The 12,758-nt window shown below is 38.2% G+C and overlaps 1 protein-coding gene and 1 pseudogene across 1 annotated transcript in view; one reads left to right on the top strand and one right to left on the bottom strand.

Annotated features, from left to right (window-relative positions):
• Positions 1 to 2,265: 2,265 nt before the first annotated feature.
• Positions 2,266 to 12,758, bottom strand: part of RRN3 (RNA polymerase I transcription factor RRN3) — a 35,322-nt gene continuing 24,829 nt past the window's right edge. Inside the window, exons 13-18 of the mRNA XM_090279141.1 lie at positions 11,149 to 11,279; positions 9,994 to 10,178; positions 7,795 to 7,903; positions 5,415 to 5,567; positions 3,553 to 3,640; positions 2,266 to 2,655 (exon numbers count right to left, since the gene is read on the bottom strand). Coding sequence (XP_090135267.1) covers positions 2,494 to 2,655; positions 3,553 to 3,640; positions 5,415 to 5,567; positions 7,795 to 7,903; positions 9,994 to 10,178; positions 11,149 to 11,279 — 828 coding nt within the window. The 3' untranslated portion in view covers positions 2,266 to 2,493. The remainder of the gene's footprint in view (positions 2,656 to 3,552; positions 3,641 to 5,414; positions 5,568 to 7,794; positions 7,904 to 9,993; positions 10,179 to 11,148; positions 11,280 to 12,758) is intronic.
• Positions 11,722 to 12,564, top strand: LOC150009232 (caspase-3 pseudogene; annotated as a pseudogene).

Genomic DNA, 12,758 nt, shown 5'->3' on the forward strand with positions numbered 1-12,758 from the left:
ACTCCCAGGGGGATTCTAGCGCAAGAGTGAAGAACCGCTATAATTGGCAGTGCCTGGCAGGGGGAGCACTCCGGTCCTTCCTCTCGTTTAGATCTCTTTAAATTGGAACCAAGGAAGTAATGTAGGTAAAACGGGAGTTATTTTTGTCTTGAAAAGATTTTTCCGTGGAAGTGCTTCCTGCTTTAGTCATTCTCACAAGGTAGCCAAACAGCTATTTACTGACTTTGCATGCATTTCCACTGAATCTTCACAACCTAGAGTAGCTATTAGTTATTTCAACTTTACAGGTCAACAAAATTGTAGAGCTTTGAAGAGTGTTAAGTCACACACCTGGTTAGAAAGAGAAGCCACTTCTCATTAAGGAAGATCCGACTACAGCAGACACACAGAGGGAGGAACCCAGGTTCTCCTACACCAACTGAAAGTCTGCTTTTCAGTTAAGAGAAACAAAAAATTCCTTGTTTTCATATAAAGAAATTTCACAATTATTCCACTTCCCCTGAGATGTTCCTTCAAAGCATGTAAAGCTTTTGAAGAAGTGTTCGTCTTCCTTGGACGAGTTCAAGCCTCAGTCACCTAGCTGGTTGTGATTAAGGGGAGTCACTGACACTTCAGATGCACCTGGAGGTCATCCTGATCATCAACAGGCCAATTGATTTTTGAGCACTCCCAATCACACTCAATCACAGTGGCAATATTTTTGCCTTTTTAATAGTAAAGTCTCAGTTGCAGTTTTCCATTGCAAAACATTTTACTACAGTAGATCAGTTTTTTTAAATATCAAAATAATATGTGTGTAAGAAGCTTCTTTTGGGGGTAGCTCCCTTTATTGGCATAAGAGCAAAGAGTTCCAGATTAACCATGTCATTGTTTTATTGTCACAACGGGTTTTTTTCTCAAGCTTCTTTGAAATTAAACACTTATTTATAAGTATCTCTCTCTACATGAAAGCTACTCCCCAACCCATAAAGGCCCCACTTACCATTAATTTCTATGGACACATTTCATTTATTCATTTTATCCAGTATACAAAAATCCCACCTTGTTGTCAGCAGTTTAAAAAAAAAAAAAGAGAACCTAAAGGTCCTCAAATGGCTTTCCACAAAGTCACCAAAAGAAAATCACCAATATCCCAAACTTTTTAAAGCAATAAAAATTCCTACTTTCCAAAAATGTATTTACAGACTGAAATTCAAACTCTACACTGCCTTCGATATAATTATACAAGAGCATACAAAGCCCTAGGAAAGAGAAAGTATTTCATTACAAAATATTTCTGATCAAGAAAATATTACTTGCCTTTAATAAAATATAGGAAAAGTGACAGAAAATAAATATGTTTAAAGATGTCCACTCACACAAGTAACAATAAAGTATACAAATAAGAAATGCAGCTAAAGTATGCATGAACTTCAAAATGACTCTAGCAGTGCCTGCACAGATTTGTGATAAAGCAAGGTTTAGACAACCTCCCTATGTGTTTAGTTATTAAAAATACAAAAAGAACTTGGACAGAGGAGGATTTCACTGAGCTGAATCCATGATACAAATAGCCAGTGGACAAAGACTATAGCTGTAACCTTGGCTTTTGTTGCTAGCAAAACCTTCCCACCAAATAATCTAAAATGTACCCCACCCTCCCCAAGGAATTTTCAAAATGAAGACTGGTCTACTGATTCTGGTAAAAAAAATCCAAGTTAATATTCAACTATAAATGAATAGTTTCAGCTCTAACAGCACTCTTGGGAGCTTCAGGATAAAAGCCTGCTGTTTTATAAAAGTCCAACCCCACTTTCAGTCAATGTGAATTACTTTTACCTGAACTGTTTTTCTTTTAAATCCATTTTTACACTCACAGAAGTATGTGATTTGTCTGATTCTGTTTCCCTAAACCCCTTATCTCCTCCCTCCAGGCTTTTAATGGTCTCTGAAGACCCTGGAGATCTCCCACTTTCAGCACCTGGGTCCAGCTCTGGCCATCTCTCCACTCTCCTCTTGTCTTCTCTGCACCCCACTGAATCCCAACACACAAATAGTTACAGCAGAGGGTAAACAATGTACCCAAAATAAACTCATTCTAAAGACTTCAGTAGTGTCCTAGAGGATTTTCACTCATCAGCAAAGTCCTACGCTTACAGCTGTGACCAAAACCTATATTCAACCGCAATGTGTTAAAACAGGCTGTTGCCGATGCTAGAAATTTCACAATAATTATGTCAAAAAACTGTAATACATATGTAATGTCTACATTAAACAAGCTAAGCCTTCAACATTTATCATCAACTCTATTGTAAAATATTGCACATGATATTCAGTCTTTTCCTTTTGTCGGTACAGGGGCAAAAAGAAAAACAAAACATGTCTGTTCAGACACTAGAGTAAGTCTAACATGAAAGTTAAGCTGCCTGACGCAGGTCCTCATTCTAGTTTGATGTGAAGCTCAAACAGTATGAGCCCTGGCACTGAAGGGCAGGATGGGGAGGAATGTTTGCCTCAATCACAAATCCTGGCAACCACAGGCGACTGGTCTGGCAGGTCCAACACTGGTGGGGAACCCACGCTACTTGAAGGACTTCGGAAATGCGTGTCAAAGGAGCTCGGTGTAATCCCAACTTCACCTTTCAAAAAGTCGTCATCTTCATCTTCCACCGCCTCCTGTCAGAAGAACAGATTATAAATAAGATCATAAGTGGTCATTTGAAAAGTTTCTCAGAATTCTTTTCCTCAGGAATGTGCTACTTCTGGAAAGGTAAAGAAAATATTTTAATTTCAAAAGCCTCTTTCGATGCACACTAAATTGCTTATCACACGCTGTCTTTATTTAAAGTTTGATTTTTTTAAAGATTTTAAGCTCAATGAGGGAAAGTAACATGATGTCATTCTTGCTCACTATTATAACCCTTGTATTAATATCTAACACAATGTGAATGAATGAGTGAATGAATGAATGAATGACAGCCTCAAACACAAAATATAAAGAAAAATAATAAAATGAGCTTTCCAATGATTACTTATGAAAAAGGAGACAGGCACATAAAGCTGACTTTTAATGTGGAAAGAAATGTGTCTCAAAGAAATGAACAATGACATTGATTATTGAATTCTAATTTTCTCCTTTGGCAATAACTGCCTCACCTCCACCTGACATGCACTGAAAGTTATGCTGCAGATCTGCATCTTTACCACGCATTCATGAAGAGCTACAAAATCAACACTAACCTCTATTAAATTACAGTATTACTTATAATGTCAACATAGCAAATGTGCCATTGTTACCTGGTGGTAATGATCAAGTGGTAAAGATCTAAATTTGTCCAGCTGATTCTTTTTTACCCTTCACTTCCCAAAGTCAATGTTTGAAGTATCTGGTTTAAATAATTCATCAAAAACCATCAAGAACTCTTTTCATAAGAACATACCCTGAGCTTGGAATTTTATAAAGGTGGAATAAATAAAACATCCTATTTTTAAGTATAATATTGCTATTAACTATTTGACTATGATCTATAACCACAAAGATTCCCAAAGAAATGTACTGAATCCCAAATTTACCTTTTTAATTGGTCTCTTAAACTCCTGAAGCTCTTCTACACTCATGTCTTCCCATATCTGATAAAGAGGATCAATAAATTTCTTTGACCTGTCAACAAAGATCATATTTCAAAATCAAGTTAAATACTACAATGAAGGTCAGAACCTATCTAGCGCTTCATTCACAAAACCTAGTACTCAAAGTGAGAACTATGGCTCAAATAATAAGTGCCAAAAAATACTATACAAGGGGAACCCCCCAAAAAACACCAGAACATCTTCTGGAGGGCAGGCCCCATGTAGTACAGGCTTCTCCCACTAGGTGAGTGTTCTAGGAACCCATCTGTATCGGAGTACCAGCTGGCGCTGTTATGAAAGGCTGTGTTTGGCTTCAATTAATATTTTTTGAAGACTCAATGCATTTGCCCATTTTTTGATGGGGGATTTGCAAGCACACGGGGTTGACTGTTCAGCAGTTTTTGACCAAAAACAGCATGACCCCCATGTCCCACCCTCCCTATTCACTGGATCTTGCCCAGAGCGCATTTTTTGTTTGTTTGTTTGTTTCCTTGATGAGAAACCTTCTCTAAGGGAAACGTTTTGGCATGTGGAAGAGGTGAAACAAAGAACAGCAGAAGCACTAAAAGGCGTCAAAATCAATGACTCCAAAAACTGTTTTGAGCAGTGGAAAAAACGTCTCGATAGGTGCACTGCATCAAATGGGAGTACTCTGAAAGTGACTGAAGTTTAAACATGTAAGAATACACAGTTTTTATAAATAAATTCTGGGGTTTTTTGGGTCCCCCTCATATGTAAGTACTATAACTAATGTGGCTCCTTCTTTGTAAGAGTTCCTCCACTCATATGGATAAGAGTATTATACCTGCTGTTTCTCATTTTGTCATTTTCTTTTACAAAAGCTTTGTGCAGTTTTAAAGATTTTATTTATTTTTTTAGAGAGAGGGGAAAGGAGGGAGAAAGAGTGGGAGAGAAACATATGTAAGAGAAAGATAAGACTGGCCACCTCTCGCACGCCCCCAACTAAGGGCCTGGCCAGCAACCCAGGCAAGTGCCCTGACCAGGAATTGAACCGGCAACCTTTCAGTCCACAGGCGGGCACTCAATCCACTGAGCCACAGCAGCCAGGGCGCATCTTTTCATTTTAAAGTGTAATTATTTAAAGTGTAATTAACTTTTTATAGATTGACAATGAGTTACTATGTGTCCAAATGAAAACAAAATTACATTATTATGGAACTTTATAATATTCCCATAGCAATTTACTAAAAATAAGTTTTAAAAAGACCAATCTGGTTTCTATCAATCAAGACTTGGGGGAACCAGATAATCCCAAATTGTATGTTGCTAGTGAGAAAAAAAATTTTTTTAAATTACTTCCTTATACAAATGAAAAGTTAAGACTGGCTTGGTGGTTTTTCAGAATTATCCAGCAAGATAAACCTCTTGGCTTTTGTTTATCCTGTGCAACAGTATGCGATGCGGTCTCTAGAAGGAACAAATCACTGGCGGAAAATTTAGAGCCATGAAAAGACAGCATCCTCCCTATCTGGGCACCTTATAGGTTTAAACCAATAGGTTTAAAGAAAACAGTAAACAAAAACCCTTGGTGTCATCCTGGGTTCCTAATGGGGCAAAGGTCTGCAAACCCTAGTCTGCTTGTGACACTCAGCAGCCTCTAACAGGCATTCTCTACCTTGGGCGTGTGAAGTTTGTGCAAGGCAACTGTGCCTTTATGAACGGCTAAGAATAGCTGGCCACTTATGACAAAGAAACTCTATATCCCAATCCCAATTCTGGGAATAGCAAACACACAATGGCATTTAAATTCATCACTGACAGGTCAGCTGCCTAAGAGTACCTACCTCTTAAGCACACAAGGATCGAAGGGAAAGAAGGTATCAAGTGGGTTTGTGCAGGTTTGCACTGAGTCCCCTCCAGCTGTGTTTCTAATAACTGGTAGCATCTGGCGATTATTCCTCTCAATGATAGTGTAGCAGAAGACTAGCTGATATTTACTGTGGAACAACAGAAAGCAACACGGACAGAGGCATTAGCATGCTGGCATTACTGTCCATGAACATGCCTGTACATGGGTGACAACTACACTGACCACATAGATACTGCCGAACATAACAAGTGCAAGAAAAAAAAAAAAAAGAAAAGAAAAAGGAATACTTTTAGGGTACAGTTCTCTGGGTTTACTATTTATAAGTTTGCCAAGGGGAAAAAAAATGTGGCTATCACTTTAAGAAAATGAGAGTGGGTTTAGATTATTAATATGCACAACTTATTAAAAATTAATGTGTTCAAGGTAAAACTTATCCTAGTTTGCAAAAGAATACAGCTGTCTTTACTTATTTTTACTGTTTATAAGAGAATTATGGGGGTGGTGAAAAAGGTCTTGAAAAATTAAGATGGTACAGAGAGAGGGACATGGGATGACTCAGCCACAATCTCAGAAAATGGTAAAGAAAGGAACAGGCATAGCGAGTAAAAACAGTTACATATGTTAATGAACTCATGATAAGGAACAACAGGACCACTATATTGTCAATTCTTCCGGTGGTTACCTCCCTATGACTTGGCCACAAGAATCATTACCAAACAGCTTCTCTTAAGGATTGAGCACATTTCTACTACTCTCTACCTCCTACCCACGCCACCCCCACCCCCACAGTATTCATTCAGGTATATTTTCTCAGATTCGCAGGTCAGTATTGTAATTTTAAGTAACTTATGTTTATTTCTGTTCCAGTAGCCAAGGATCGCGTTTCACTCCCTTCCCTGGTGGGAGGGTAAACTGGCCAAACCACCTGGAGCACAGTGCGCAGTATCTGGCCAAGTTCACAATGTGCATCTCCTACAACCAGCAACTACACTCTGCTGACAGGAAATATGTGCCTTTGCCCCAGGACCCAGAGCCAGGTCCCTAAGCTGCGTAAATGTTCACAATACTGAAAAACTAACAGCTTAAATCCCAACAAGGAATCGATTTAAAAAATAGAAAAAAAAAAAAAAAAAAGATAAAAATAAATTTAAAAATTAATAGAACATTACACAGCAGTTAAAATCAAAATACAGATGTATGAATTGATAATGAATCTCAAAACCATTAAGCAAAAGCAGCAGCTAGAGAATTATAAACTCCTCCATACAGAACATTATCCCTCACTCTTAACCTCCACTGCTAATAACTCCAACCCAAAATCTAGATAGAGCCTCTCTGACCAGTCTGTTCCTCAGTTGCAGCCCCCTGCCCCCACCCCAAGACTACTCTCAGGGGCAGCTGCCTCTGCTCTGCTTCTTCTGTCCTTACACTGCCTGTCTTCCCACAGAGTGCTGCAACGTTCACCACTGAATACTATTCTTCGCTGGTCTCTTTATTCCTTTTAATTCTTTATCACCTTTGAGACCTCAGGAGAAAGAAAACTATGAACTAGATACCAAGCAAAGGAAGAATAAGATTGCTGAATGAGAGCAGCAAGCTGTCTAAAAGGGACTGAGATGAATTATTTTTATCTTATAACAGAGTCTTCTTTTCTGTTGAAAATTTTAAGCTATGATTCTGTCCTGAATATGCTGATTAAATGCCCAAGGTCTCCACTTCACTGTCTACATGAAGCAGAATGATTCATTAAATGCTTTGGAGACAGACTGCCTGCATTCAAATCTTAGCTCTCCCCCAGTCTAGGTATGACTCCACAGAAGTCATTTAATCTCTCTGTGCCTCCATCTTCCTATTTATAAACAGGGGTTAATGATAGTCATAGGATTGTGTGAAGTTTCAGTGAGTTCTGTCAGGTACGTAGAAGTGTGCAAGGCACACAGTAAAACCATGCACTAGCTGTGGCTACGAGGCCTGAGAAAATAGTCCCTCACTGAACCAATCCCCTACTGCTGGGGATTTATTTCATGTTCAGTCCATTTTTATTACAAGAATCACTCTAATAAACATTGTTGATTTGTACCTCTCATTGCCTTACTTATTTTAAAGTGTCTAGGCTTCTGCTGAATTATCCTCTGTGGGTAAAAATCAGCAGCAATTTCCAAAGCCACCGAAGTATAAAAACAAGAGCTGCATTGCAGTGTTTCCGGCAAGTGTTGGGTTACTGGTTTTTAAATGTATGTTATTAACTAATTTTATTAAGTAGTTTCACAGAAATGTAATGGAATTTTATGATACCAATACTAACAAAAATTTACTTTTAAATAACTTCCACCAATAAAGTACAAATAACTTACTTTGTAATTGCAGCAAAAAAGTTAACTACCAAGGGCAGGCAAATCTTCAGAGGATTTAGTTGACTCATCACTATACGTTCAAAATTTAGACTTTGAAGGTACCTTAAACCTTTGATTAAACACAAAAAAATTTTTTTAAGGTACAAAGATAACAGGCTTTAAGCAGCACAAATATTTTTCACAGATTAAAAAAATGGCTTTAAAAGTTAGTTGTAGATAGTCACACAATGTGGAGCCCAGAAGAATGTCACAAGGCTTATGCACTTTCATTTATGACTAAGATAACTTTTCTAAAGAAAACTTTATTCTTTTAAAGACCCAGGAAATAAACAAACATTCCTAGTAGACTATAAGCTTGTATGGCAATTTGAAATTCATATATATGTTAGCACAGCATATGCTGAGTTTACAAACCATGTGATTTGGCCCTGGCTGGTTGGCTCAATTGGTTAGAGCATTGTCCTGATACAGCAAGGTTGCAGGTTCAACCCCTAGTCAGGGCACATATAAGAATCAACCAATGAGAGCATAAATAAGTAGAACAACATATCAATGTGTCTCTCTCCCTCTCTCTCTCTAAAAATCATTAAATAAAAAATAAATACCATGTGATTTGATTTCAGCTAACAATCATGAAATCATTAAAAAGTGCTGGCAATAAAAGGAGTCTCCAGTCCCTGGGGGTAATGACTGTACAGTGTGGAAATCCTTCTTCCTGAATTCCATATACTGTTTATATATGCCAATCTGACAAGCAACAACAACAGGAAAAAAAAAAAAAAAAAACAGCAAGACTTGCATGTTTTAATTATTAGTAAAGTTGAGCATGTTTTTATTAATTTTTTTTTGGTTTTTCCTTTTTCTATTGGGGTAACAGTGGTAAACAAAATTGTACAGGTTTCAGGTGCACAACTGTACAACACATCACCTGCACGCTGTACTGTGTGGTCACTATCCCAAGTCAGGTCTCAGTCCATCACTACTTATCCCCTGAATACCCTCCTCCACCGCCCTCCCCCCAGCAATTATCACTCTGTTGTCCTTGTCCCTGAGTCTTCCCTCTTTTTCTTTTTTGCTCTATCCCTCCACCCCCAAGTTGAGTATATTTTTACTCGTACATTGGTTGTTTGTATTTCACATTTTTAAAAACAAAGTATAGATGTAGAAGGAAAAATTACAGATTTCACCCCCCTGGAACTAATAAATACAATTAATTTTTAAACCCCACATCTTTTCAGAAGTGTATAGGATGTAAGGAAATATATACTGATACAGTGCAGCACATACAAGTTTCAGTTTAGAGCTGTGGTTCTCAACTCAAGGCAACCGTGCCCCCAAAAGGATGGACATCTGTCAGTGTCTAGAGAGTTTCAGTTGTCACGGGAGGAGGGGGCGCTGGTGCCATCTAGTGGGGAAGGGGTGAGAGGGGCTGCTAACCATCCCACAAGGCAAAGGCAGCCTCAACAAAAAAGTATCCAGCCCAAATGTCAGTACTGCAGAGGTTAAGAAACTGGTTTAGAACAAACAGCCTATTAAACCATTTGAATTATTCATGACAATAAATAAAATTTAAATAGACATAACATCGCTACTATGGACTGTCTTCAACTAAAATACACTAACCCAATAAACAGTCTTCATCCGACAGATTCAAATTATAAATCCTTAGAAATCAGCAAAACTGAAAACCAGTACATTTACTCAGGTCTTTAGAAAAAGCTGTATAATCATTATGACCACAGCTTTACAACCATCCTCACCTGGTTTCAGTTTCTAATCCTGCCGCGAGTTACTTCCCTTGGTCTCTTCTGTGAAGTGGGAATGACAGCTGCCCTTCACCCGGCCGTTCGCTACAAGCACGAGGGGGGGTGCGTGGGAAGTTCTGAGCACGGCGCTGGCAAGTGCAAGTGCTCAGCCTCACCCCTAAAGAAGAGCATTTTCACATCGTACAATTACTCTAGACGCCACCTTCTAAAGTGAAGGTTCTCAACCTCAAATCCATCAACTATTAAGAGGCCTAAGGGGTTTTTAGGGGCCTATAAGCTGCTTGAAATTATTTATAAAAGTTTGTGTGCATGTGCAGTTTTCTGACTCCAATGTTTTCATTAAATTCTCAAAACAGTAACAAATCTCCATCCTAAAGGGTGACTAGCACACAAGGAAAATCCAGTTCACATCCATGAATCCCACATCACTGACCTTCCTTCAGGTTTCCACTTAAAAGTTGTTTGTGTCTAAACACAAAAGTGTAGAACACAGCTTGGCAGGCTGAGTAAAACGGTCCGTGAAGAGCAACATCACAAAATGCCTTTGTTCCTGAATCCTGGTTATTAAGGTATACGTGCAGCCAATTAACCAAAAGATCTAGGCATGATTTTACAGTACTAGAGAAAAGAAAAATTCAAGTCAACTCCACTGGCTTAATTTAAAACAAACAAACAAAAAATCCTATAGTGACTTAAAAAACACAATTGCCTCTCATTACAAACAAAGAAAAATCAGTCCATAGGCTTTTTAATATAGTACCTGTGGGCATAGAGAAGCAAAGAAAGAAGTAGGATGGGTGGGTGGGTGTTAAGACAGCCTTCCAATCACAAGGCAGAGTTCAGGAACCTCCTAGGAACAACAGGCAGGAATGCCTGAGGTTCCAAGGAATGGAGAAGTTTCTCCTTATCAACTCAGAAGGGCTTCTCCAATGGACCCCCAGCCCTCTTAGAGGGATTTGGCCAAAGAATAGGGTGTTTACCAATACCTTTTAAGGATAAGAGAAAGTCTGGCTGATTTCACCATTCCTTATGGGATTCTGAGGAAGTCTTGTGTCAACAACTTAGAACAGAATGGCCAGATAGCTTTTAGCTGTTGAAGAAGGGTCCCTAACAGCATCCTGGCCCAGTTATTTTCAAGGATCACTGCAAGAAAAGAGGCCCAGAGCTGGCCTCCTACATAGTTTTTTCTATTACCCTTAATCAAAGGATTTTTCCTTCAGCTTTAACAGATACAACTGATTCAGAACACAAATGAAAAATGACAAACCTATAAAAAGAATCAAAACAGTATACAACACTGCCCACTATCCACGGAGAAAAATGGATCTTCATGTTCAAGTGCAATCATGCTGAACAGATGACAAAAGCTTTGCATATGAAGTTTTATATCTAAAAAAGGAGACATTTTATTTGGAAATTGCCTCTTGGAAATACAAACATTTTGCAGAGTGGGGAAACAGATTTTTTGCACTTTACAGAAAGACCAAAAACATGAGGCAGATATTTCTCCAACTTAAGACAACACTATAATCTTTTAAAGCATGATAAAAAAAGAAAAAAAACCACCTGGAAAAATTAGGTTACTTACATAAGAGGAATATATTTAGCTCTTGCCAAAAGGCTTCCGATATAATTTCCAGCAGCTTGCCTAATGATGGCAGGATTATTTGGATCCTGCAATTTTTTCCAGAGATGTTCCAAAAATGCTTCTGCAAATCCCTATAACAAATGAAGATGTTGGTCTGATCTTTTTTTTCCAATATATTTTATTTATATTTAGAGAAAAGGGGAGGGAGAAAGAGAGAGAAACATCGATTGGTTGCTTCTCATACTTACCCCAACCTGATGACTGAACCTACAACCTAGGCACATGCCCTGACAGGGATTCGAACTGGTGACCTTTTGCTTTGTGGGATGGCACCCAGCCAACTGAGCCACACCAGCTAAGGCTGGTCTAATCTTTTTTAATGCTTAAGATATTCTAGCTATCAGAATCCTAAGATTTTTAACTCATCAATGTGGGAAAGTTCCAGTATCTTGCTTATATTACTAGACAAATAATGAATACTGTCATCATGGTTCTTATTTTTAAAACACCTTGAGATAACATTAAAAACAAAAGGTGGAGCTGGCACAGAGCGGGGCGAGTAGGTGGCTGCTATGTAGAGGCTTTGCATTAATACAAGTATCCATGGAGAACACCGAAAACTCAGTGGATTCAAAGTCCATTAAAAAGTCAGACACAAATCTCTTACATGGCAGCAAATCGATGAACTCTGAAATATCCTTGGTCAATAGTTACAAAATGAATTATCCTGAAATGGGTTTATGTATAATAATAATAATAATAATTTTCATAAAAGTACTGGAATGGCACCTCGGTCTGGTATACACATAGATGCAGCAAACCTCAGAGAAACATTCATGAACTTGAAATATTAAGTCTAGAACATGACCTTCCGTGCAAAGAAATTGTGGTTTGATGTACATTGTTTCTAAAGATTACAGCAAAAGAAGTTTTATTTGTGTGCTTCTACCCCACAGTGATGAAGGAGTAATTTTTGTAACATATGTACCTGTTGACCTAAGAAAATTAACAAGTTTTCTCAGAGGAGATTATTGTGTAAGTCTAATTGGAAAACCCAAACTTTTCATTATTCAGGCCTGCAGAGGCACAGAACTAGACTGCGGTGTTGAAACAGTGGTACTGACCATGATGTGGTGCATCAAAAAATACCAGTTGGGGCAGACTTCCCATATGTGTATTCTATAGCTCCTGGTTACTCCTCCTGGCGAAATGCAAAGGACAGGTGCTGGTTCACCCACTTTGTGCTATGCTGAAATTGTACGCTCATAAGCCTGAGCTTATGCATATTCTTCCTCAGCTGAACCAAAAGGTAGCAACAGTATTTGAATCCTTTCCCTTTGACTCTTAATTTTCATGCAAAGAAAGATTCCGTGTATTGCGTCTATGCTTACAAAAGAACTGTATTTTTATTACTAAAGAAATGTATGATTTTATTTTGTTTGCATTCCCAGTGAGGAAAATGGTATAACTAATATTGCATTTTCTCATCATTTAAATCTAATCTGGTACCCCAGTTTGTACTTTGAAACATGCCATCTAAATAGCAACAGTACTCCTATGAAGCCACTTCAAACTCAGAATCAGGTAGTTGAAAATGAATTAGGAATAAA

The sequence above is a fragment of the Furipterus horrens genome, unplaced genomic scaffold (genome assembly GCF_987537825.1).
Source record: "Furipterus horrens unplaced genomic scaffold, mFurHor1.1.pri manual_scaffold_5, whole genome shotgun sequence".
Classification (NCBI taxonomy): domain Eukaryota; kingdom Metazoa; phylum Chordata; class Mammalia; order Chiroptera; family Furipteridae; genus Furipterus; species Furipterus horrens.